General features: G+C 45.7%; 2 protein-coding genes and 1 long non-coding RNA gene across 3 annotated transcripts in view; 2 read left to right on the top strand and 1 right to left on the bottom strand.

Moving 5' to 3' along the window:
• The window catches only part of NADSYN1 (NAD synthetase 1), a gene marked incomplete at its 5' end in the record, with an annotated part of 35,647 nt that extends 9,832 nt beyond the window's left edge, over positions 1-25,815 (top strand). Inside the window, 2 exon segments of the mRNA XM_082270475.1 lie at positions 5,217-5,393; positions 25,689-25,815. Coding sequence (XP_082126601.1) covers positions 5,217-5,393; positions 25,689-25,742 — 231 coding nt within the window. The 3' untranslated portion in view covers positions 25,743-25,815.
• Positions 1-27,528, top strand: part of LOC309565207 — a 1,884,446-nt gene that overhangs the window by 1,527,454 nt on the left and 329,464 nt on the right. The window lies entirely within an intron of this gene.
• Positions 15,719-18,247, bottom strand: LOC309565506 (uncharacterized protein; the record flags this gene model as incomplete). The annotated part of the gene is made up of 4 exons (XM_082270476.1): positions 15,719-16,537; positions 16,955-17,290; positions 17,420-17,668; positions 17,723-18,247. 4 exons carry the CDS (start codon positions 18,245-18,247, stop codon positions 15,719-15,721), a joined length of 1,929 nt encoding a protein of 642 aa, XP_082126602.1.

The raw sequence follows: 27,528 nt of genomic DNA, 5'->3' as shown, positions 1-27,528 counted from the left end.
AAATAATTTTTAACTACCTAATTTATCGGCATATAACACGCACCTCAATATTTGGAGAGAAATTTTAGGAACAAAGCTTAAATTTAAAATAAACCGCTTTGAGCATTTTTTTTTTAATCAAATGACATCTCACCAGTGCCCATGAGTGCAACCTCATCAGCAGTGTCCAGCAATGCATCCTCATCAGCAGTGTCCATATATGCAGCCTCGTCAGCAGTGTCCATATATGCAGCCTCATCAGCAGTGTCCATATATGCAGCCTCATCAGCAGTGTCCATATATGCAGCCTCATCAGCAGTGGCCAAGTATGCAGCCTCATCAGCAGTGTCCATATATGCAGCCTCATCAGCAGTGGCCAAGTATGCAGCCTCATCAGCAGTGTCCATATATGCAGCCTCATCAGCAGTGGCCATATATGCAGCCTCATCAGCAGCGTCCATATATGCAGCCTCATCAGCAGTGTCCATATATGCAGCCTCATCAGCAGTGGCCAAGTATGCAGCCTCATCAGCAGTGTCCATATATGCAGCCTCATCAGCAGTGGCCATATATGCAGCCTCATCAGCAGTGGCCATATATGCAGCCTCATCAGCAGTGGCCATATATGCAGCCTCATCAGCAGTGGCCATATATGCAGCCTCGCAAGCGCCATTGGAACTATCCAAATCTCTTTTAAAAAAGGCCAGGAAGCAGCGCCAAGAGCAGAAGGGGGGGGCCGGGCCGAGGAGAAGGAAGGACGAGCGAGCGCAGTCATCGGAAGTCCCGCCTCCTCTGCCGAGACGTGTGACGTCTCTCATAGGCGCGACTTCCGATCACTGCGCTCGCTCGTTCTCCTCGGCCCGGCCCGCCCCCTTCTGCTCTTATGACAGCTCGTCCTTCCTTCTCCTCAGCCCGGCCCGCCCCTTCTGCTCTCGGCGATGCTTCCTGGCCTTTTTTTTTTTTTTAATATCGGCGTATACCATGCACTGCTGCTTTTTCCTCCATTTTTAGGAGGAAAAATGTGTGTTATACGCCGATAAATACGGTACTTCAGCTCTGGAAGGTTTTACCCCCTTCATGACCAGGCTGTTTTTTGCTATTTAGCACTGTGCTACTTTAACTGGATATTGCAAAGTCATGCTACACTGCACCCAAATGAAATTTGTATCATTTTTTTTTCACACAAATTTTTTTTTTTTTTTTGGTTGTATTTGATCACCGCTGGGACGAAAAATTATGAAAAGAAAAAATATTTTTTACTTTTCTGTTTTATAAAACGTATTAAAAAAAAAATCCAATTTCTTCATGAATTTAGGTCAAAATGTTTTTTTGCTACGTCTTTGGAAAAAAAAATTTCTAATAGGTGTATATTGATTGGTTTGTATGAAAGTCTACAAACTATGGTGTATATATAAAGAAAATGCGAAGGCGCCTGGCCCTTTTCAAAGATGTTAAAAAACCTGCTGCCCTTTTAATTGTTAGGTAACAATAAATAAATAGATAAATGGTAAAAAGGTGCTGGTAATCTTAGGTGTAAAATATAAATTATTTGAAAGTGTGTGATCTTATTTAAAAACTTACTAAAAATTCACATAACCAGGTACAAATGCCAGTGGTGCATACATATACAATATATATAAATAATTAATATATAAAGTGCAAGTGCTGTACAACAATTTGTGCAAAAATAAAAAGTGCTTAAATGTGCAGCCACAGATATGTTAAATAACATGTACCATAAATAAATAATAAAACATTAAAAAAATATTGTGACTACTATTTCAGTGCTTAAGTGATTTTTTAAAGTGCTTATGGGTAGTTCATAGTCCAAGTCAATTCATGCAGGGAAAAAAACTTGAATGTATTAATTGCTTGGATCTTGGGTGCTCCGGTGATGGGGTGTGACACTCTTTGCTTCTTACCAGATTGAAGCAGGTCGCAAAGACCCCCAACGCCTGCAATCCCTTTTATATAGGTGGATCAGACCTTACGGACTCCTCTTTCTTTAAACAGAATATACTGCTCCTTTCTCCTATTTTTCCTTGTGTATTACTCATATGGGTGAGGGTAGAGCCCACGTATAGAAAGACACATAAAACAGCCAAAATAGTGTAATACTGTTGATTTAATATAGGTGCATAGTAATTACAATGATTGGCTTCTTACATTTAGTTGTGCCCTCCTGGCACCGGGCAATTCGCATTGGTTGCTGCGGGTATCAGGAAAAAAAGCTCTACGAGGATCTGCAGTACCCTCTCTTGAGTCTCCTTCCCCCCCTTCTAGCGGGCGGCGGTCGGCGTGCCTTAAAGATTTAAGGGTGACATTAATCTTGCCAAATATTGAAAACCTTCTAAATGGAAAGACACTGCTGAGATTTGAACTCAGGATCTCCTGTTTACTAGACAGGTGCTTTCACCAACTAAGCCACAGCGCCTCTCTTCACGCCGACCGCCGCACGCTAGAAGGGGGGAAGGAGACTCAAGAGAGGGTACTGCAGATCCTCGTAGAGCTTTTTTTCCCGATACCCGCAGCAACCAATGCGAATTGCCCAGTGCCAGGAGGGCACAACTAAATGTAAGGAGCCAATCATTGTAATTACTATGCACCTATATTAAATCAACAGTATTACACTATTTTGGCTGTTTTATGTGTCTTTCTATATGTGGGCTCTACCCTCACCCGTATGAGTAATACACAAGGAAAAATAGGAGAAAGGAGCAGTATATTCTGTTTAAAGAAAGAGGAGTCTGTAAGGTCTGATCCACCTATATAAAGGGATCGCAGGCGTTGGGGGTCTTTGCGACCTGCTTCAATCTGGTAAGAAGCAAAGAGTGTCACACCCCATCACCGGAGCACCCAAGATCCAAGCAATTAATACATTCAAGTTTTTTTCCATGCATGAATTGACTTGGACTATGAACTACCCATAAGCACTTTAAAGAATCACTTAAGCACTGAAATAGTAGTCACAATATTTCTTTATTGTTTTATTATTTATTTATGGTACATGTTATTTAACATATCCGTGGCTGCACATTTAAGCACTTTTTATTTTTGCACAAATTGTTGTACAGCACTTGCTCTTTATATATTCATTATTTATATATATTGTATATGTATGCACCACTGGCATTTGTACCTGGTTAGGTGAATTTTTAGTAAGTTTTTAAATAAGATCACACACTTTCAAATAATTTATATTTTACACCTAAGATTACCAGCGCCTTTTTACCATTTATCTATTTATGGTGTATATATACTGGAATTTGTATTTAGTTTTTTATACTGGTAATGGTGGTGATGGCAGGAATGTGATGCATCGGTCAGTCTGACACCAACTGACACTGGGTGGGAACTGGCTGACACTGACATCACCAGTGACACTAATACAGTGATTAGTGATAATACTATACACTGTGACTGTACTGATAACACTGGCTGGGAAAGGGTTAACATCTCGGAGTAATCAAGGGGTTTAGAGTGTGCCTAAGTGTTAATGTGTGTATTATGGGCTGCTTTTTACTAAATACAGTAAACCCCCCTCCATTGCGGGGGTTACGTTCCGGACCCATCCGCGAAAAGAAAATCCGCGAAATAGAAAAACCCAATTAAAATACACTCTAGGCATGTTTTTTTTTAACTGTCACTGTACTTTTAAAAGCAATTTAAGGTCTTTAAACACACTTTTAAAACAATAGAAACTCATTTAAACACATAAAAGATACTGAGAGACAGAGCAAGAGCTATGGAAAACACAAAAATATTTCATTTTCCGTGATTTAATTAGTAAAATAACATAAAAAAACGCAATATACCGGGGAGAAACTGAACCGTAATGGAGCGGGGGTTTACTGTATCTTTGTTCCCTCTCCCTGCGCGCCCTGTACCCGAAAGAGGCCAGCGACGTACAGGTACGTCAGTGTGGCTTTAGGAGCCGACCGTCTGCAGTACAAAGCAGACCGGCAATCCTAAAGAGGTTAATACAAAGACAGTTTAGACAGTTGTGCTCTCCTAACCTTGTGGTAACAGTTTGAGGAAGGCCATTTTCTGTTTCAGCATGACTGTACACCTGTGTACAATTCCAGCTCCATGAAGACATGGTTTGGTGTGGAGGAATATAAGTGTCCTGTACAGAGCCTTGACCTCAACCCTACTGAACACCTTTAGAAATTGAAATTTGGAAAGCAGATTGCAAGCCAGGTCTTCTCATCCAATGTCACTACCTGTTCTCCACAAATGTTTTTTTGGCTGAATGGGCACACATTTTCACCAACGTCTTCCACTGGACAACCTTTCCAGAAGAGTGTACGTTATAATGGCTGTAGGTGAAAGCCATGGTCATGGTTTTGGAATGGGATGACCAACAAGCAAATAAAGGTGTGATGACCAGGTGTCCACCGACCTTTGGCCATATAGAACATAAAGAATATGTCAGGTTCTCTAACAATACCGTGGCTACTAAACTCCAAAATATCAGTTTTGGGTGGACTGATCCTTAAAACTGAACTTCAGCTTTTGATATTTACATAGTTACATAATGGCTGAGCGCTGATACTCTACTGTGTTCCGGGTATGAGACCGGAAGTCTCGACTCCAACCCGGAACACAGCATGGTATGCTGTATGTGGCCTCAGCTCAGGGCCGGCGCTACCACTAAGGCAAATTAGGCAGCCCCCTAGGGTGCACTGTAGCCTAGGGTGCCCGGCCGCTGGTTTCCCTACTCAGTCCTACTGCTGCCTGTGCTGTGCAGCCGCCCTGGACCATCACTAAATGTAGCTGCTGTGGCAGCACTGAGGAATAGACCTGATGTCACGGTCTCCCGAGTCCTGAAAGTCTCCGGAGACCTGACAGTGACAGAACAGAGGCGGTCCGCGCCTCAATGATCAATGACAGACAGGACAGTCTGTGACTTGTCTGTCTCTCTCTCTCAGAAACTCTCTGGTGCCAGTCCAGCTTTGGAAGTGGTGATCGCTCCATTCGTCCATCCCTGGCTAGTCCCTCCCATCAGTGCCATTACTCCCATGATGAGCTCTGCTCTGCCCTTCCTCCCCCCCTCCCCCCCTTCCTCCCCCTTCCTCCCCCTTCCGCCTCCTCCCTATGTCTCTGTGTAACCATGTACTTGTGTCAAAAAGGATCCTGTTGCATTGCTTCCTTTGTGTGAAATACCCAGTCCTTCTTCCAGTCCCCATCCTTTCCTATTCCAAATTACATTGTTGCCTCTGTCCATTTTATTTCAGGTAGCTGAGAAAGTGAAACATTTCTTCAGGATGTACGCCATTAACCGGCAAAAAATGACGACCCTGACGCCTGCATACCATGCCAAGAGCTACAGCCCAGATGATAACCGGTTTGACCTCCGACCTTTCCTGTATAATGCATCGTGGGCGTGGCAGTTCCGCTGCATTGATGAACAGGCAGGTCTCTTTCTATTGTGGCTGCATGAGAGTTCTATTGAGCTTTTATAATGAATCTGTAATGAGAGATATACAGGGACTGCCATTGCAGACCTCCTTCTGAAAATTCAACATACCTGGCTGTTATGCTGAGCCCCTGGCTTCGGTACTTGAGTCACTGACAAGTCTGCACAAAACATTGCAGAAAAGTCAGAAATCCCTATCTGTATATTTGATCACCGACTCATTGTTGAAGCAAAGGATCTGTGTGACAGCCAGACAACTTAAATTTCAACAGAGATCTCCGCTATGACTACTGCCATGTTTGCCTCATGACTGGTTTCTCTTCTTGTAGATGTATTTCTTCTTGATAATTACCCACTTGAGCCCCGGAAGGTTTTACCCCTAATGACCAGGCCATTTTTTGCGATACGGTATTGCGTTACGTTAACTGACAACTGCACTGTCGTGCGACGCTGTACCCAAATAACATCAATGTCCTTTCTTTCCCACACCTCTGCGTTTTTTTCTTTTTTGCGCTATAAACCGTTTTTCAAAAAAATTTTTTTTTTCTGTTATAAAACATATCCAATAAAAAAATAGAAAAAATCGAATGCCTTCATAAATTTAGGCCACTATGTATTCCGCTACATAGTTTTGGTAAATAAAAAATCCCAATAAGCATATATTGATAGGTTTGCGCAAAAGTTATAACGTCTACAAACGATGGGACATTTTTATGGAATTTTATTATTTTATTTAATTATTTACTAGTAATGGTGGTGCTCAGCGATTTTTAGTGGGACTGCAACATTAGGGCGGACAAATCAGACACCTAACACTTTTGACACTTTTTAGAGGCCCAGTTACACTAATACAGTGATCAATGCTAAACTGTACTAATGACACTGGCAGGGAAGGGGTTAACATCAGGGGTGATCGAAGGGTTAAATGTGTCCCTAGGGGGTGCTTACTAACTAGGGGGGGTGCTCTGACTGAGGTAAGACAAAGATCCATGTTCCTGCTTAGCAGGAACACAGGATCTCTATCTTCTCCCCTGTCAGAAAGGGCGATCTGCCTTGTTTACATAGGAAGACTGCCGTTCTGTCTCTCCTGAGAATGATCGAGGGTGGCCGGTGGAAATCAGGTCCGCCGGACCCACTGATTGGCAATCCCTGTGTCCAATCAGCACACGATCGGGCCTTCGGCGGCACACGTGCACCCCCAGTGGCTATTGCACGAAATGACGTACAGGTACGTGATTTCGCACAATAGAGCTGACCTGCCACAGTAAAAATGCGGTCAGCAAGTGGTTAACAGTAGTGCAGTGTGATGCACACGCACCCTTCTTGTATTGTTTATCAGCAACTTCAAGAGAATCTTCCACTTTGCTAATTCAGAGAATAGTGACAGGCTCCCTTTACAGGCTAGTCACGCACCTTGTAATAAGAAAAAACAGACACCACAGCGGGTAAGACCAGTAATAGAGGTGTAAAGACCAGCTTCAATCTCGTGCCACACCCACTGACGCATTTCACCCTCTCACGATTAAGCCTGTGGAAAGGTAAAACGCGTCAGTAGGGCATGGCATGAGAGAAGACTAGCTGAAGACAGTCTTTACATTTCTATTTCCATTGCTGGGCTAATTCACTGTTTGTAGCTCTGGTATTTCTTTTTAGGGGGTAGTGATACTGGGCTAGACAGGCCGTCTGGATGTTGGCACCTTAAAGTGGTTCTGAAGCGTTAAGGTTTTTTACCCTAATGCATTGTCATGGTCTTACCTTCTTGCTGTTCTCCTTCGTTTGACATGTGCTGGCGGCCATCTTGGTTTCTGGGTTTCTTGTAGCCTCCCACTCTGCGGCTCCTCCTTCCCACTGGGAGGAGCTGGATGCCTAGCTCATATATATAGGAGGTCTGTGGCTTCAGTTCCTTGCTTGGTCCTCCTGTGTTCACATGCTTCTAAGACTGCTGCTGCTTCTGGTTCCTGATTCTGGCTTCGTCTGACTACCCTGCTGGTTCCTGATCCTGGCTTCGTCTGCCTACCCTGCTGGTTCCTGATCCCGGCTTCGTCTGACTACCCTCCTGGTTCCTGACCTCTGGCTTCGCAAGGACTCTGCCTCGGTTTTGCCATCCGTTTGGACTTTTGCTTTACAGCTTGATTTTTAATAAAGCCTTCTTATTTTCACTTATCTGTTGTTGTACGTTTGGTTCATGGTTCCGTGACATTAGGACCAAGCCATGAATTCTGACGGTACAGGGCCATCCTCGCTACCCACGCTGGTTGCCAGACTTGATCAGCAGGATCACCTGTTGGGTCGGTTCGCCGTGGCGTTGCAAACCCTGCTTGAACGCACGGCTCATTTCTCTCCCGTTGCCGATGGGTCGGTTGTCGCTCCTGGGCCCGCTCCTACTGCCGCTCCGGTTGTTGCGCCAGAGTCTACCCCGACACCTGTTGTTGCGCCTGCGGTGTTTCGGGGTATGACCGGTTCTGCCCCCCTTCCACAGCGCTTTGGGGGAGAGCCAACTCAGTGCCGAGGTTTCCTTAACCAGGTGGGCATTTATTTCGAGTTGCTGCCACATGCCTTTCCTACTGAGAGATCAAAGGTGGGCTTCTTAATTTCGCTGCTCTCGGACAAGGCCTTGGCCTGGGCCAGCCCTTTATGGGAGAACAACAATCCGGTGGTTGCCGAGTTTTCCGGTTTTGTTGCTTCTCTTCGGAGGGTATTCGATGTGCCGGCTCGTGCTGCCTCTGCTGCGAAGCTCCTTATGTCCATCAGACAGGGTTCACGATCCGTAGCTGAATACGCCATTGAGTTTCGTACCCTGGCAGCAGAGGTGGGCTGGAATAATGAGGCTCTGGTCGCTGCTTTCTCTCATGGTCTCTCGGATGCCTTGAAGGATGAGGTTGCAGCTAAGGACCTACCAGTGGAGCTCGAGTCTCTTATTTCTTTCCTGATTTTGATTGACACCAGACTCAGGGAGAGACCTTCCTTTAAGGAGAGTCTGCGGAGGCCTCCTAACAGATTGGCGCCTACCTTTGCTGTCCCACCCGTGCCTCCCTCTCCTCCCACGCCTCCTGGGGATGACTTGGCTGGGGATGAACCCATGCAGCTGGGCTTTGCTCGCCTGTCCGAGGGGGAGAGGGTACTGCGGAGACGCGAGGGCCGATGCATGTACTGTGGTCTCGGTGGGCATTTTTGGTTGGCATGTCCGAACCGTCCGGGAAACGCTCACACCTGAGATCCTGTCGGGGGCAGATCTTGGGTGGAGTCTCCTCGTCCCCGGTTTCCCGTGTTGACAAACCACTGATCACTGTTGTCCTCTCCTGGGTCGGGGGCTCAGTGACGACCCAGGCGTTGGTGGACTCTGGTGCTGGTGGTTTGTTCATTGATAGTGTGTTCGCTGCCGCCAATTCCATTCCTCTGCAGGCCCGAGGTTCTCCACTGGCTCTTGAGGCGATAGACGGCAGACCCCTTCTGCCGCCACACGTGACTCATGAGACCCTTCCAGTGGGGATAGCCATTGGTGCCGTTCACAGAGAGTCGGTCTGCTTCCAGGTTATTTCGTCTCCACACTACTCGGTGGTCTTGGGGTACCCCTGGCTCCAGAAGCATAATCCGACTTTCGATTGGAGATCGGCCGAGATCCTCTCGTGGTCACCACAGTGTGGGGCTAGTTGCATCCATGGGCCTGTCAAGTTGCTGTGTACTTCCTCGGACTCTCTGTTGCCTCCTGAATACGAGGAGTACCGGGATGTATTCGATAAGGTGCGCGCGGTTGCCCTACCTCCGCACCGCCCATACGATTGTGCCATCGAGTTACAACCTGGTGCCGTTCCTCCTCGTGGCAAGGTCTATCCACTGTCGGTAGTGGAGAATGAGGCCATGGAGGAGTACGTGAAGGAGGCGCTTTCACGCGGACACATTCGCAAATCCTCGTCCCCGGCAGGGGCTGGATTTTTCTTTGTGAAAAAGAAGGGCGGTGAGTTGAGGCCTTGCATCGATTACAGGGGTCTCAATCGCATCACGATCAAGAACGCTTACCCGATACCCTTGATTTCCGAGCTGTTCGATCGCCTTAAAGGGGCCACGGTCTTTACCAAACTCGACCTGAGGGCGGCATATAACCTCGTAAGGATCAAGGCGGGCGATGAGTGGAAGACCGCGTTTAACACCAGGACCGGTCATTATGAATCCTTGGTTATGCCCTTTGGGTTGTGCAATGCGCCCGCAGTCTTTCAGGAATTCATCAACGATGTTTTCCGTGACCTGTTGCAGCAGTGTGTGGTGGTCTATTTGGATGACATCTTGATATATTCTGAATCCATGGAGACCCACATTCTGGATGTCAGACGAGTGTTGCAACGGTTACGAGAGAACAAGCTGTTCGGTAAGCTTGAGAAATGCGAATTTCACCGATCCCAGGTAACCTTCTTAGGTTACATCATTTCCGCTGAGGGGTTCTCCATGGATCCTGCGAAGGTTTCGGCTGTCTTACAGTGGCCCCAGCCCAGTGGTCTTCGCTCCCTGCAGCGCTTTTTGGGCTTCGCCAATTATTATCGGAAGTTCATCAGGGACTTTTCCATGCTAGCCAAGCCTCTCACGGATCTGACCAGGAAGGGCAGTAATTCCCAGGTCTGGCCGCTCGAGGCCACCCGAGCTTTTGAGGCTCTAAAGTCCGCCTTTGTGTCGGCTCCGATTCTGTCGCATCCCAACCCTGGGTTGCCCTTTGTCCTCGAGGTGGACGCGTCTGAGACGGGAGTAGGCGCCCTTCTGTCTCAGCGTAGAACACCAGAGGGTCCTCTGCTTCCTTGTGGGTTTTACTCCCGGAAACTGTCTTCCGCGGAGTGCAACTATCAGATTGGTGACAGGGAGTTATTGGCCATCGTGCAGGCCCTTAAAGAATGGAGGCACTTGCTCGAGGGTTCGGTGGTTCCGGTCCTCATCCTGACGGACCACAAGAATCTGACCAACCTTTCTGAGGCCAAGAGATTGACACCACGTCAGGCCAGATGGGCTCTGTTCTTGTCACGTTTTAATTACGTGGTCTCCTACCTACCCGGTTCCAAGAACATCAGGGCGGATGCCTTATCACGGCAGTACTCCGACCTGTCCAGGGAGGAGTCGATTCCGACTTCGGTCATACCTCCGAATCAGATCCTGGCCGCCATTTGCACCAGCCTGACCTCTCCCCTGGGTGAGCAGATTTTGGCGGCTCAATCTGGTGCTCCCTCTGGGAGACCCAACGGCAGATGTTTTGTGCCTGAGGAGTTGCGCACTCGGTTGTTGCGAACCTACCATAACTCCAAGACCGCGGGGCATCCTGGAAAGAATCAGCTGTCCTGGGCTGTTTCACGTCTGTTCTGGTGGCCTTCCCTACGTTCCGACATCGCCGCATATGTAGCGGCATGCTCCGTTTGTGCCCAGAGTAAGTCCCCTCGGCACCTTCCGTTGGGCCTTCTGCAACCCATAGCCACCGGGGAGCGCCCATGGTCACACCTGGGGATGGATTTCATTGTGGACCTCCCTGCATCCCGAGGCCATACGGTCATTCTCATGATTGTGGATCGGTTTTCCAAAATGTGCCACTGTGTTCCTCTCAAGAAGTTACCCTCTGCACAGGAGTTGGCCACGATTTTTGCCAGGGAGGTTTTCCGGTTGCACGGTTTGCCCAAGGAGATTGTGTCGGATCGGGGGAGTCAGTTTGTGTCCAGGTTCTGGCGCGTCTTTTGCTCCCAGTTGGGGATTCATCTCTCCTTCTCCTCGGCCTACCACCCTCAGTCCAATGGGGCCGCAGAACGATCCAATCAGGCCTTGGAGCAATTCCTTCGTTGCTATGTCTCCGATCACCAAGACAATTGGGTTGACCTCCTGCCTTGGGCTGAGTTTGCCAGGAACACGGCGGTGAACTCTTCCTCTGGGACGTCTCCCTTCATGGCCAATTATGGGTTCCAACCTGCCGTGTTACCGGAGGTATTCTCTCCCCAGGATATTCCGGCTGTGGAGGATCACCTTTCCGTCCTACGTGCTTCTTGGGTACAGATCCAGAAGTCCCTTGAGGTCTCTGCGCAGCGCCAGAGACTCCAGGCTGATCGCAGACGAGCGCCTGCTCCTTCCTACCAGGCCGGAGACCGTGTATGGTTGTCCACCCGCAACCTCAACCTTCGAGTGCCCACTCCCAAGCTGGCGCCTCGCTTTGTTGGTCCCTTCCGAGTGCTTCGCAGGGTAAACCCGGTAGCCTATGCCCTTGCGCTTCCTCCTGGCATGCGGATCTCCAACGTGTTTCATGTCTCCCTGTTGAAGCCACTGGTGTGTAATCGTATCACTTCCTCGGTTCCTCGGCCTCGTCCGGTCCAAGTGGGCAATCGTGAGGAGTATGAGGTGAGCAATATCCTGGACTCACGCCTGGTCCGCGGTCGGGTGCAGTTTTTGGTTCATTGGCGTGGTTATGGTCCAGAGGAGCGTTCCTGGGTTCCCTCCGCAGATGTCCATGCTCCTGCCTTGCTCCGTGCCTTCCACGCACGCTTCCCTCAGAAACCGTTCTTTACTCCGCGGAGGAGGGGCCCTTGAGGGGGAGGTACTGTCATGGTCTTACCTTCTTGCTGTTCTCCTTCGTTTGACATGTGCTGGCGGCCATCTTGGTTTCTGGGTTTCTTGTAGCCTCCCACTCTGCGGCTCCTCCTTCCCACTGGGAGGAGCTGGATGCCTAGCTCATATATATAGGAGGTCTGTGGCTTCAGTTCCTTGCTTGGTCCTCCTGTGTTCACATGCTTCTAAGACTGCTGCTGCTTCTGGTTCCTGATTCTGGCTTCGTCTGACTACCCTGCTGGTTCCTGATCCTGGCTTCGTCTGTCTACCCTGTTGGTTCCTGATCCCGGCTTCGTCTGACTACCCTCCTGGTTCCTGACCTCTGGCTTCGCAAGGACTCTGCCTCGGTTTCGCCATCCGTTTGGACTTTTGCTTTACAGCTTGATTTTCAATAAAGCCTTCTTATTTTCACTTATCTGTTGTTGTACGTTTGGTTCATGGTTCCGTGACATGCATTCTATGCGTTAAGGAAAAAAACTTTCTGTACTGCAGGATTCCCCCCCAGCATATCGTACCGGAGTACGATCAAATTCTGCTCTCGCCACTCTCTCCCTCCTTATTGAGCAGATTGTTAGCAGCTGGAGCCATTGGCTCCTGGTGCTGTTAATCAAATGCTATGTCAAGGGAGAGGATGGCGGGGCAGAGCCGCCCATTCTGTGTTAATAAATGCAGAGAGGGTGGTTTGGGAGCGAGCGTGCACGGATGCTCCGGTTGAAAGTGGGTTTCCGTGGGGGCACTCGTCTATGAGGAGGTGCTGGAAATGACAGTGGGGGACCCCAGAATAAAAGGATCGGGGCTGCTCTGTGCAAAAGCAGTGCACAGAGCAGGTAAGTATGACATGTTTTTGTTGTTCATTTAATAAAAAAAAAAAGTTTATTATCACTTTATGTGATTTTGGAGTCGCCAGGAGGGGAATACACAGTTGCGCAGACCGGCGCATTTTGCTATACATCCTACCATTCATTCACCACTCCACCATTCCATTCTGTTTTTGGAGCCCTTAGAACTACCCGGCACTTCCAGATATGAGGGAGCATCTTACCTTTTCCCTGTACCAGTATGTTGTTATTGGGCCTGAGGAGGAGGGCAGAAGAATATTAAAGTATAACTAAAGGCAAAACTTATTTTAAATTTTGGATAGAGTAGAGAGGGATTAAAATGCTTGCCAAGTTTTATTGCTGTCTGTGTTAAGGAGATTCACCTGTCTGTCCTTTTTACCATTATCAAAAGTGAAAGTAAAAAAAAAACATGTTGGGTTGTCTTCAGGAAAATAATAGAGAGAAAATCTTCCAATGGGGACACTAGTTCTGGTGACACGGGGGAGTCCCCAAGGAATTCCCTTAATTTGCAGGGATTTCCTCTCACTTCCTGTTTTGCTATGAGACAGGAAGTGAAGAGAAATCTCCTCAATGGAACACAATAGAACACAAATGGCGAAACAAATCTGACAGCGGTTATAACCCTCCGTTATAAATAAAATAAATAAAATTACCTATAGTTCTACTTTAAAGCTGAGCTCCAGGTTTTAAAAATAAAAAAGTTGCAGCTCTGGTTGTAGTCCCCTTTTAACACATCGGTGTACACAGTTCTATTCTTCACCACAAGATGTCCTCAGTCTTCCGGGTTCAATGACACTGTGAGACTGAAGGGTGTCATGAGCCCCCTGAACCCCACACCCAGTATATTGATGCAGAGTGCTGCTCTGATGTCCCCACATTAGCTCCACTCTCTCCATCATCCATGACTGCCCATCACTAGGAGAAGATCAAAGAGGATCTAGCATGTCATGTGCTGGACCTGTACACATCGGGAAAAAAAAGAAAAACAAGCAAAACATACAGCTGTAGTGGACATAATGGAGGAAGTATGCGTGTTAAGAGAACCAGTCACTCTGCTCTGATTGGGCAAAGTGACAGATTCTTTTTAACAGGAGAAACGCCTGGCTGACTATTTTGCTGTCTGCGTCGTAAATGTACATACTGTAAGTACTAAATATCAGCTGAACCCTTACATAAGAGCTGTTCAGGTTCCAGCAGGTATAACATTATTTTGCTTTTGTTGCATTGTATTAGTGGAAAGACAATTTAAATACGACAACTGATCGGTTCTACTCAACTGTCTGCTGCAGCAGCCAGTTGTACCAGATGGCCCAGCATGGGGAAGAGTGTGATTTATATTGTGGTAAAAAAAAAAAAATCTGGCCTCCTCCTCCCCTTATAGCCAGCCAATCACGCTCCTTTTTCTTTTTGAGAGAGGTGTTTAAAAAAAATTAAAATCCGGCCTCCTCCTCCCCTTATAGCCGGCCAATCACGCTCCTTTTTGTGAGATGTGTTTAAAAAGAAAAAAAAATATCTGGCCTCCTCCCCTTATAGCCAGCCAATAATGCTCCTTTTTCTTTTTGAGAGAGAGCTGTGTAAAAAAAAAAAAAAAATCTGGCCTCCTCCTCCCCTTATAGCCAGCCAATCATGCTCCTTTTTCTTTTTGCGAGAGAGCTGTGTAAAAAAAAAAAAAAATCTGGCCTCCTCCTCCCCTTTATAGCCAGCCAATCACGCTCCTTTTTCTTTTTGAGAGATGTGTTTAACCAAAAAAAAAATCCGGTCTCTCTCTCTCTCTCTCTCTCTCTCTCTCTCTCTCTCTCTCTCTCTCCCTCTCCCTCTCCCTCTCCCTCTCCCTCTCCCTCTCCCTCTCCCTCTCCCTCTCCCTCTCCCTCTCCCTCTCTCTCTCTCTCTCTCTCTCTCTCTCCAGACCCCCCTCCCCGCTATCCAATAAACTGCTGACCCCTCTCCCCACTATCTAATACAATGCTGTTCCCCCCTCCCCCTAATACAATGCTGATCCCCCTAATATAATTCTGTTCCCCCCTGCCCCCTCCCCCTAATACAATGCTGACCACCCCCCTTTTCCTAACACAATGCTGTCCGCCCCCTCCCCCTAATATAATGCTGTTCCCCCCGGCCCCCTCCCCCTAATACAATGCTGACCACCCCCTTCCCCCTAATGCAATGCTGCCCCCCCCCTCCCTAATACAATGCTGACCCCCCCTCCCCCTAATATAATGCTGTTCCCCCTGGCCCCGTCCCCCTAATACAATGCTGACCACCCCCCTTCTCCTAATACAATGCTCTCCGCCCCCCACCCTAATACAATGCTGGTCCTCCCTCCCTCTAATATAATGCTGTTCCCCCCGGCCCCTCCCCCTAATACAATGCTGTTTCCCCCTCCACCTATTACAATGCTGTTGCCCCCCCTCCCCCTAATACAATGCTGATCCCCCCCTGGCCCCCTCCCCCTAACACAATGCTGAAATGGAGGATGCAGCTGAAACTGCGGCGGAGGTGGCTGTCCCCTTTGGCACTCACAAGCAATCTCACGCTGCAAATGTGTTTCCTTATCCCTTATCTCACTTAAGAGCTGCTGGTGCTTTCAGGATGAAATTTTAGAATGTAAACTAATGCCTTGTATCCCCCCCCCCCCTCAAATACCTGCCCCACTCTCTTTTCACCTTGCCCTCCTTTCACCCCCTGCACTTGTCCCTGAGGGTGATTAGCTGTCATTGCCCACACAGCCAGTGCAACGGATCCGGAATATATGGTTATCTTCCCCTTCTTCCTGTAGTGCTTCTGGGATGGATCAGGGTGATTCTGACTGGTTTGGTATGTTGGTAAATGTTAGTATTTTTATGGGGATATGCCCTTGGTGGTGCTGTTACTTTACAGCTTCCTCTCTTTGGTGGTGTTTGAATTGCTGAGCGTGGAGCACTCAGTATTGATATAGATAGAAGTTGTCTTCAAAGTCTGTGAGGCTGCTTAAGTAGTTAGAGTTGTCTTTGATTAGAGTAATCGTGTACTCTAGCACTTCCTGCACGCGCTCATCTGGGTATCCTTGTATACCAGTGCGGGTGACAGTCTTGTCTGGGCAGACCACCCATTCAGCAGCTTTGACACAGCAGATGGCCTGCAGTGATGGAGGGACAGAGCAGTAATAGTACTCTGTCAGGCAGAGTTTAACAATTGCTTTTGCACATACCATCAGGATATGGTTCTCCTCCACTGTCTGTGCAGTGAGCTCTGCACTGGCCATCCGCTTCATGATAAGATGCTGCAAGAAAAAGTTGGTGGTTGGAGCAATTAGCCGGTAGCTGAGTTTCCTCATGATTAATGCCTCCATAGTCCACATTGTGGTGTTGGTGTAATGTCTGCGACAACCCAGAATTATCTGGTCCAATTCTTCACTATATGTCTCTGATGTTTTTAAGGCAAGTACCATTGAGGTAATGGCCATAATGTTGTAGGTGCGCCTCTCCACCCTGAGGTTAAGTAGGAGCCTGTCCAGGTAGTTTATGGCCAGGCACAGGGACTCCAAGCTCAGGGAGTGCTTTGAGTGGGATTTGATAAGGCAGCGCACCATTTTTCTTCGGTCTTCTTCATCCAGTTCTGTACGACTAAGACAGTTCGCAGGTAGGAAGTAGAGTTCAACACTCCTCTTGCAAGCATAGTTTTCGTTTCCATATTCCATTACATACCGCAGGTCTCTTCTCAGGCTATGGAGGTTATATTGTCCCACACAAGGGTTCATTGAGCAGATAGGTGATTCATAAGGCTTCAGCTTTTTGAAAGTAGGTTTAACAGAAGGGGAACTAAACTGGCTAAATGTCCCTCGGTCGTCCATCTTTCTTTTGCTTGGCTGAGTGAACTCCTCTAGTTCAGATGTGAGCTCCTCTTCATCGAAATAGCTTATAGGACTGTTAGGCTGTGAGCTGCTAGAGGTGCTAGAGGTATCGGGCTGAACAGATGTGTCTTTATCGGAATAGGTCACTCGAGGTTTCAGCTGAAGTGTTCCAAACAGAAGGGATTCCTCTTCATCAGAATAGCTTACAGGACTGTTAAGCTGTGAGCTACTGGAAGAATCAGACCTACCAGATGTGTCTCCATTGGCAAAGGTCACTCGAGGTTTCGGCTGAAGTTTTAAAAGCGGAAAGGTCACCTCTCCATCGGAAAAGATTTCGGAACTGTTCAGCTCTGAGCTTCTGGTTCCATCAGACTGAACAGATTTGTCTTCAAAGGAAAAAGTCACTGTAGTGCTCAGCTGAGATGTTTCAAGCTGAAAGGACTCATCTTCATCAGAATAGCTTACTGGGCTTGTAAGTTGCAAGCTACTAGAATAATCAGACCTACCAGATGTGTCTCCATTGGCAAAGGTCACTCGAGGTGTCGGCTGAAGTTTCAAAAGCGGAAAGGTCACCTCTCCATCAGAAAAGATTTCAGAACTGTTCAGCTCTGGGCTTCTGGTTCCATCAGACTGAACAGATTTGTCTTTATCGGAATAGGTCACTCGAGGTTTCAGCTGAAGTGTTCCAAGCGGAAGGGACTCCTCTTCATCAGAAAAGCTTACAGGACTGTTAAGCTGTGAGCTACTGGAAGAATCAGACCTACCAGATGTGTCTCCATTGGCAAAGGTCACTCGAGGTTTCGGCTGAAGTTTTAAAAGCGGAAAGGTCACCTCTCCATCGGAAAAGATTTCAGAACTGTTCAGCTCTGAGCTTCTGGCTCCATCAGACTGAACAGATTTGTCTTCAAAGGAATAGGTCATTGTAGTGCTTAGCTGAGATGTTTCAAGCTGAAAGGACTCATCTTCATCAGAATAGCTTACAGGGCTTGTAAGTTGCAAGCTACTGGAAGAATCAGACCTACCAGATGTGTCTCCATTGGCAAAGGTCACTCGAGGTTTCGGCTGAAGTTTTAAAAGCGGAAAGGTCACCTCTCCATCGGAAAAGATTTCAGAACTGTTCAGCTCTGAGCTTCTGGTTCCATCAGACTGAACAGATTTGTCTTCAAAGGAATAGGTCATTGTAGTGCTTAGCTGAGATGTTTCAAGCTCTGATCCCTCTTCATCGGAATAGTTTAAAGGACTGTTTAGCTGAGGGCTACTGGCTCCATCAGACTGAACAGATGTGTCTTCTTCGGTATTGGTAATAGGAGTGTTCAGCTGAGGGCTGCTGCCTCTCTCAGAATGAACAAACTCCTTTCCATCAGTATAGGTCACTGGAGTGTTCAGCTGAGGTGTTTCCAGCTGAAGGGACTCCTCTGGTTTGCCATTAGTGTCAGTTGGCCTGGCAGCAGAGTTTTCTCCACTAGGCACAATAGGCACATCATGGCAGAGAGAGACATCAGACTGATATCTCTGTTGTTTTCCAGCCACTAAAGGCTTAGATGTAAATTTTACCTGTGACTTTGGATGATAAGCTGTCTCATCAACACGGGTGCGTTTTTTTCTACAACAGTTTCCCATTTTGGAAATCACAAAAAAATCGCAATAAAACCAACTCAACAAGGTTAAGAACTAACAGTGTGCTGCTACTCCTTCGCCTCTCACTGCTGGTTTGATCCGCCTGACTCAGCTGCAGGTCTATTTATAGTCTCAGACTCACCAACTGTCATCGCTGTCTTGTTGTCATGGTGACAGTAAACAAAGGTACCTTTGCAGTCAGGCAGTTTTAAGGCTCCCTTTACTATGGGACAGCGGCAGTTAGGGAGTTTCAAGGCTCCCTTGAGTGAGAGGGTTATGGGTTTCAGGCCCCCCTCCCTTTCTCTTTAGGGGATCTTTGAAGTGTTATCAGGTTTCAAGACTCCCCATACACCTGTAATAACACACGAGGAGCCTTCTAGAAGGGTCAGCTGATTGGTGGGGTGAATTTTCTAGGGGTCACTTGACCTGGACAGTTCTGGAACGTTTTGGGGGGCTATTTAAAGGGGGTTCAGACCCCAAGAGTTTACTCACCTCAGGAGGAATCTCTGTGCTGCTCCTCTCCCTCCCGCCCCAATTTTTGTCATAGCCTGATATTACGTGGTTGGGTCACATGTTGTTAAAAGGGGGACTTTTGTGTTGTATAAGTTTCCAGTTTGAGTTTTGATGACTGAGCTGATATGGTAATTTAGGCTTATGAGTTATATTTATGGGATGGTTTAAACTTCCTATGAAATGTATGGCTTGAGTCGTAGTGGCTGAGCCATTGTTTAAGTGATAACAATATAAACTTCAAATAATATTGTATTAATTTAGAATTTTGAATAAAGTGTTTTTATTAAAACCAATAAAAAAATGGCCGTGGCCCAAGTTTACTTCAGGAAGGTTGTTTTTGGTGTTTATTAATTTAGTTAAAATACCAATAAAACTCCAATACTGTATTCTCTGATGGTTTATCTGTATACTGGTGACATTTTAAAAAGCCAAGGTGCTTTCTCTTATAGCGATTTCCTTATGATGTCTGTGAATGGAAGCTGAATTTCTGTAATTTGTAATAGAATTAGGAAGCATTAGAAGTTTTTTTTTTTTTTTTCTGCCTAACATTTGGGAAACTTTTCATGTGTGCGGTGGAGTCACTGGAGCAGAAAATAAGGAAAAATCTCTCCAATGGGGACACAGGTATCAATAAAAACACGACAAAAAAGCTCTAACCCATTCTGATTCTATCCAATGATTCTAATCCCTGTTAAAGTGTAACTCCAAACAGATATAATAAACAATGGCAGGTAATGCCGTTACACATTTACTAATAATAATAAGGTTTGTTATTTTAAATGCATCCAGTGTTACATGACATTTCTAAAGTAACAGCAATGCTTACCTGCAGCACCTTGTGGTATCTGTAGCCCCACGCTTTATTATTGTATGCCAATGAATGTTAGAGCTTTAATGGGCAGAGATGCTGGCATTTGACAGATGTAATGACAGCGGGTGGATGGGGCTTGATCTCAACTTGGTCCTAGAAGCCAGGAGACTTTTCTTTGGAAACATTTAAAACTATTTAACCACTTAAGGACCGGGACTATTTCTGACACTTGTTTACAAGTTAAAATCAGTATTTTTTACTAGAAAATTTCTTAGAACTCCCAAACATTATTATTTATATATATATATATATATATATATATATATATATATATTTTTAGCAGAGACCCTAGAGAATAAAATGGAGATGGTTGCAATACTTTGTCACACCGTAAAAAAAATACAAAAAAATACAGTTAAAAAAAATACACTTTTTTAAATTAAAAATAAGAAAACAGAAAACTTAGCCCAATTTCTTTCTATAATGTGAAAGATAATGTTACGCAGAGTAAATTGATATCTAACATGTCATGCTTCAAAATTGCGCACACTCATGGAATGGTGACAAACTTTGGTACTTAAAAATCTCTAGGCGACACCTTAAAAATTTCTACAGGTTACCAGTTTAGAGTTACAGAGGAGGTCTAAGGATAGAATTATTGCTCTCGCTCGAATGACCACGGCGAGTCCTCACATGTGTGGTTTGAACACCGTTTACATATGTGGGCGCGACTTGCGTTTGTTTCCACTTCTGCACGGGAGCTTTTTTTTTACCTTTTTTTGTTTTTTATTTTTACACTGTCCCTTTAAAAAAATTTGTAAAAAATGTAAACATCCCTTGTAATACAGTACAATACAGTATTACAGTACAGGTCCTCTTTAATGTGAGATCTGGGGTCAAAAAGACCTCACATCTCACATCTACACTAAAAAGCAAAAAAATGATTTAAAAAAATGTAATTTTTTTTTCATAATAAAAAAAATGGGCCCCTTAGGACCGTTGGGAGGAAGCAACGTATGACATCGCTCCGGTCCTCCAAGGCCATAGAGTCAAGTGTGGGCCAGCTTGCCGTCACTCGACATCCTGCCTCGGAGGGGAAAGGGCAGATAGTTTTCCTCGCTACCGACGGCTCCGGTAAGCAGGGAAAATTACAGGGAAGCGGCCGGGCACCTCTCCCGCCACCCATAAAAGTGATCCCACGATGAATCCGCCACTGGACCCCCTGCCCAGTAAAAAAATACCGGGGGTATGGCAGCTATCTGCTTCCATAACCCCTGTATGTAACATCAAAGTACCGACGTATAACTGCAGCGGGCGGTCCGGAAGTGGTTAAATCAGTATTGCTTGCTAGAAAATTACTTAGAACCCCCAGATATTATATATATATTTTTAGCATAGAGCCTATAAAATAAAATGGCGGTCATTGCAATGTTTTATATAACACAGTTTTTTAAGCAGAGGTTTTTGAAACACAATTTATTTGGTGAAAAGACACTTTAGTGCCGGTTCACACATATGCAATGTCAGATATTGCATGTGATTCGCAGCGCACTGCTCTACAAATCCCATGCGATGTCTGTGTATTGCAAATTCAGCCATAAAGATTGTATGGCTGAAATCTCATCGCATTCGGACCAAAGTCGCACAGGACCCTTTTTTTGGTCTGCACCAGAATTGGATCACACGGGCGTTCACACGTATGCGATCTGATTCATGTCTGAATTGACAGTTCACACTGCAATATGCAAACTGATCCGGGGGTGTCGTTACCTTTGTATTGACACCCCTAGCGGTTCGCATATGGCAGTATGAACTGCCTGCGAGTTGAGTGCGATGCGGGAACCCGCAGTGGATTCGCAGGGTTTCCGCATCACATATGTGTGAGCCGGGACTTAACTACTTCCCCCAAACCAATGTACATGTATGTCAGCTTTCAGAAGTGGTTGAGGATGATTCCTTAAAGCTGCAGCCATCAACCCGCTACCGTTTTTTTTAGAGCTGACAGTTGGCTTCCAGGAGACAACAGCCGATGCGGCCTTTATCCCAGCAAGAGGGAAGAGACATCACCACCCCTACCCCCCCCCCCCCACGGCTCTGCCCAAGTTTCCCATCTCCCCAGGAGACCCGAACAATCGGGCTGGTTGGAGTCCTGAACAAAGCCAGATTTGGCTTCGATCGGGTCTCCGATCATGTAACCCAGCAGCGGCAGTGGAGGGGTCTGCTAAAAATAAAAAAATCAGAAAAAAAAAAATGTAATGCGCCCCCGTCGCCGTGAGCTCGCGCACTAAAGAAAGCGCATACTTAAGTCCCGACTGCAAATAAAAATGTTTAAATCACACGTGAGGTATTGCCGCGATCGCCAGAGCGAGAGAAATAATTCTAGAAAAATATCTCCTCTTTAACTGTAAATTGGTACCCGCTAGAAAATTTTAAAGCCTATGGAGATTTTTCAGTACTGTAGGTTGTCGCCATTCCACGAGAGTGCGCAATTTTAAACCCTAACATGTTAGGTATCTGTTTACTCGGCGTGACATCATCTTTCACAATATACAAAACAATTGTGCTAACTTTACTGTTTTTTTTTTTCAAATGCAGTGAAATGTATTTTTGTAAAAAAAAAATTGCGTTTGAAAGACCGCTGCGCAAATATCGCATGACAAAAAATATTGCACAGCAATATCTCACATGTGTGGTTTAAATAGTTTACATATGTAGGCGTGACCTACGTATGCATTCACCACTGCGAGCGGGCATGTGGGGATGGGGGTGCTTTCAATTTTTTTCATTATTTTTTTTCCACTTTTTATATTTTTTCGTTATAATTTTTATCTTTATCGCAAGCAATATAAACATCTCTTGTGATAGCAATGCTGCACGATAGGTTCTCTTTATGGAGAAATCAATACGACCCCAAATCTTTTTTCTAATCTTAAAAGCAAAAGGTCAAAAAAAAAAAATTTTGGCAGTAAGTTCACCTCTTCATTAACCTGCTGCCGACTGCCCGCCGCAGATTTACTGCGGAAAGGTGGCTCGGCTGCGCGAACCAACGTAACTGCCCCCTAGCTCCACGCAGGTGCTTTCCGTCCCCGCAATGTTCTGATTGGGTTCAGAACCAATCAGTCATCAGGTCCAGACCAATGATTTTTGGCCTGGACCTGGTGATTGGTTCTGACCAATTGCAGATTGTCCTGTGCCTGTGTAATGTAAACACAGGCACAGGAAATGATGCAATCTTCTCTCCCGGAGCCCTTTTCGGTTCCAGCGTGAGAAGAGAGAACATCTACTGTTAGTACACAAGCACTACACTGACACCAGTACACATAGGCACACCTTTAACCCCCTGATCACCTCCAGTTAACCCCTTTCACTCCCTCTCACAGGGTACACTATATACAGCATACAGATAATTTACAGATCACTTGTGACTTCAGTTAGTGGTAGTTAGAGGCAGTCCCAGATAGGTTTAGGGTACCCGCCATTTATCCCCTAATAAAGGTTTGACCCCCTGATCACCCCATTAACCCCTTCATTGCCCTAATACAGTGTCACTATTAGGCCTCTTGCACACGATACTCCTGTTTGAGCATTTCGCGGCTTGAAAATGCTCAGTACAGCTTTTTGAGCTAAAATAAAGCCCATTAATTGTAATGTGCCTATGCACACAGGGGCGTAAACAAGCGCTGTGCATTCTTCAGTAAGAACAAAATAGAAAAATCGGCATTTTTGGTCAGTAATTTAAGCCTCAATGCTCGCAAATACTCACAAATACTCGCGAATACTCGCAAATACATACAAGAAAAAGGTCTTGAAAAAAGTAGATGCTCAAACAGGAGTATCGTGTGCAAGAGGCCTTATAGTGTACAGATCTTTTTCTGATCACTGTATTAGTGTCACAGGTGACATCAGTTAGCGCTAACGTTAGTTAGCGTCAATACAGGATAGCGTCAGATTGCCCCCCTCACTGAGTGTGTGGAGGAGAAGGTGACCGGGCACAGAGCTCCTTTTACTTCCGCCTTCCCATCACACACTTCATAGAGTCGGGACTCAGTCTGCACTATTGTCCACCCTTATTCTTTGAGGTACTTTGGAGATGGTTTGGAGTGTTTCAGTTTGGATAATTTCAGTGTTATGTCCTTTGGCTTTTCCTGGCTGATATATCTGGGAGATTCATACGCCTGATTTGACCACTCAGCGGGTCAACTGTTTCTGGTAAGAAATTTGTGAGACTGCCACGATTGGGTGTATACTCCTCCTAAATTTAATCACTGGTATCCGGGACTTTGCTCTGGCTCTCCCCTCTTCATTACCTTCATATGGGACAATTATTTTGGACTGTATCACAATTTATTGGACGTTTATATTTACAATATTATATTTAATATTTTAATTTTTGGCGCTGCTTTTACCTTTTTTTATTTATGCTATAAGTTTGTAATCCACTTATTTAGCTGGCTGCCTTATTCATTTATCACATACGGTTCATATGTTCTCCTCCTAAGCGCAGATATCACCACCCTCTTTCAAAGCAATTTATATGCCGATCAATTCATCCCCGCAAATCCAAATTTGACCCTTGCCAGAGAATTTGCATGGAAACGTATCACTGTTTCCAAATTTAAACCCTTTCTGGGCCTATCTCTCATCATGGGCCTTAATAAAAAGAGTGAGAGAGAGTCATATTCATAGAGTCATATTGATCCACTGACACAATTCATCATATGCCCGTGTTCTCTGCTGCCATGGCAAATCGATACAATCCAATTTTGGGGTTCATTCACTTCAGTGTAGCTTCACATGTAGTTTCTGGATTTATGAAGGAAAAGATAGCAATGTGGAGCCCCCCATCTGCCCAGACTACATGGGGAGCAGCGGCAAGCGTGGATGACCACAGAACTTTTTTCTGGGGGGGGGGGGGCATCATTTTAAGGTCAGCCATGCTCCACCCCTTTTCAACAATGTCATGAAGGGGAGGGGCTTAGTCATTATACTTATTTTGAGTGTTTATTTTTAAAGAGCAAACAGCAGCATTTATTTTTAAAGCATTTGTTTACCTAAAAAGACCCTTTTCCCTTAAAGCATGTTATACAGCACAGTGCTTTGCTGTGTAATTTGGCCCCTTCTATCGCCTAAAATACCTGGCTAATCCTACCTGGCTATGTCCTCCCCTCTGTAAACTGACCATGGTATACCATGGCTGCTGAGCCCTGACACTGTGGTCAGTTTACGTGCCTCTGTCATCTGCAGCCCTCCTGTCCTTCTCTGTACTCTTTCCCCCCTCTTTCCCTGCCTGTCTGCTCCTGTGTCAGTGCCTGCCCCCCCCTCTCCTTCTACTGCTGTAGTTTTGTTTAAAGTTTCATATCTGGTCTACAGTCTGTTTAATAATCCTGTGTGCCCCTGTGTCTGTGTTTTATAAAAATAAGCCATGCTTTACAAGTTTTCAGAGCGCCACTCGCCGCTCACGTGACCCGCCACCTCTCTCTTCCTCTCCCCCTCCCCTCCTCCTCCCCTCTCGACTGACATCAGTAAGGAATCCTCGGCCCCGCCCGCTGCAGGCAGTTGTCAGATGGGGAGAGGAGAGCTGACGGGTCATGTGAGCGGTGCTTGGCCCTCTGAAAACTAGTAAAGAATGGCTTATTTTTTTAAAACACAGGACTATTAAGCAGACCAGACAGGATGGTATAAAGTGGCTTAACAACCACTTAAAAGGGGAAGTTGAGATTCCAGGGGGGGGGGGGGCGCCATCATTTGACCCCCCCCCCTGCCCCTACCTGCGGATGCCCATGGCGAGATTGTTTGGGACTTGGTGTCACCCTTATTCAGAAAAGGGGTACCATTTATACGTGGACAATTATTGCCACTTTTTAGTCACCTTTTTGATTTTGGAATTGGCGCATGTGGCACCGTGCGACTTAATCACATTGTATTAGTGGAAAGTCCATTTAAATACGACCACTGATCTGTTCTACTCAACTGTCCGCTGCAGCAGCCAATTGTACCAGATGGGGATGAGTATGATTTATATTGTGGTGATAGAAGAATTTGCTTTTTATGAGTAATTGATGGTGAAGAAATTGGCATTGATTGTTAAATTATATTTTAAATGGCTTCTTTTTATTTTAGGTGTCTTCTCTTGAGAAAAGTAGAATGGGAGAGGTATCTGGAGAGGTGGATTGAAGAGAACCGGTTCCATTCATCCTTTTCTTAATATAAGACCAAAGATGATCAGAGGGTCACTGCACTGAAAATTGAGGTTTACAACTTCAGACAAAACTTTATTTTTCTAGTGTAGTGGAGGGTTACATACTATTTCATGCTTTTATTGTTATTAGTACCCCCACTGCGGGAATTTGAAATCTCCATTAGTCCTAATGACCATTGCCATTGGGAGAGAAAGTGATGGGAAATCCAAAATGTAAGGGCCTGTGCACATTGGTGTGTGGAGATAAGGGACTCACATTTATTGTTAGGTATTCATGTGTTACATTAGGCAGCAGATTTACTTTGCAGAATCTGCCAATGCACCACGTTCTTTCTTGTCCATTGAGGGACACAAGAAGTTCTTCACCCCTGGGTTATACTGCCACCTAGTGGATGATGTGACACAGTCTTTTCTTTAGCTCTGCTGTGTTAAAAGACTTGCCTTTCTGATACTACCCTTTTTTGATTAGATTTTTTTTGCCTCTTCAATCAAGACCCTTCTCTAAATTGCTTCTGGAGCCTTATGTGTTAGTTTGCGTCTGGTGCAGTCATCCTCAGCCTGGCTTTTGGAGTACTGTGTTCAGACCCTGCTGTACTGTATGCAGAGATAGCCTGGAAGTGACCATCAGGCACTGAGTTCCACATGGTGCAATTTCCAGAACTCCGCTCTACTAAATGTTGGCTGTGGAGAGCTGTCATGTCCAGGTTTTTCTCTAGGTACAGGGATTCATTATGGCTATGCTTGCTAACATTAGTCCCAAAGTACCCCCAACAAGCCATGTTTTGAAAATTTCCGGTAGCGATCATTTAGATGTGCACCAGCCTATGCCACCCCTCTGAAAAGCAATCCATTGATCACTTTTCAAAGAGTGGTTACTAGGTGACTAGGAGGCGATATGTCATTTCCTCTCTGCCTGTTTTAAACCTAAAAAGCCCAAACTACCTTGAATTGATTGGGTTTGGTGACAGGTGGTTTCATTTTTACTATGGCACATATACAATTCTAAGAACCTGCATGTCCTTGTTTAGGTGGGCGAGCAGGGGTTGTCAAACTGTGGCTCAACTGCCTGCTTTACTACCCCCTTGCCACCACTGTGAATGACGCTGACCCTGTAAGACTCCTGGTGGCCACTTCATGGGCTCTTCCATATCCTTTGGATCTTCTTCTGTTCCGAGGAGTGATTTACCATCCTGAATGATGATTTTTCTACTGTAGGCAGCAGTATAACCCAAGAACGAAAGACTTTGTGTCCCTCAATAGACTACAAGAAAATGAGTACAAAAATCAATTTTTTTTTTTAATGGAGCACACCAGAATTGTGTTGCTGTGCGATTCTGAGGTGCATCAGGTTCCATTTAAAATCAATGGCACTTCAACCCATGTTCTATGCCATACCACGCTCTGCGGTAATGTGCTGTAAAAGCAAGTTATTTATTGTGTTTTTGTAACACAGTAGGGTAAATACTGTAGGCCCCAGTATGTGAATTTCCATAATTTGGAGCAGATTTCCAGGTACTTTATGCTATGTCTCTGGAACAGGAAGTGCAGGGAAATCTCCCTAATGGGGACACAGACAGAATTTAAAACCTGACATTGCTTCTAGCCCATTCACAGTCTATTCTAAAACCCATAATAAGCAAAGATTTGGCTGCAGTCACCCTATAAAGTGAACCTAGATATAATTTTATCTACTTATCTATATAAGGAAAATGGATGCATATAGATATGAATGTTAACATTTACTAGTATCGTACTACCAGT

The sequence above is a fragment of the Pelophylax lessonae genome, assembly GCF_965119305.1.
Source record: "Pelophylax lessonae genome assembly, chromosome: 10".
Taxonomy (NCBI): domain Eukaryota; kingdom Metazoa; phylum Chordata; class Amphibia; order Anura; family Ranidae; genus Pelophylax; species Pelophylax lessonae.
The sequence above is the reverse complement of the archived record's forward strand: the minus strand, read 5'-3'. Positions and strand labels throughout refer to the sequence as shown.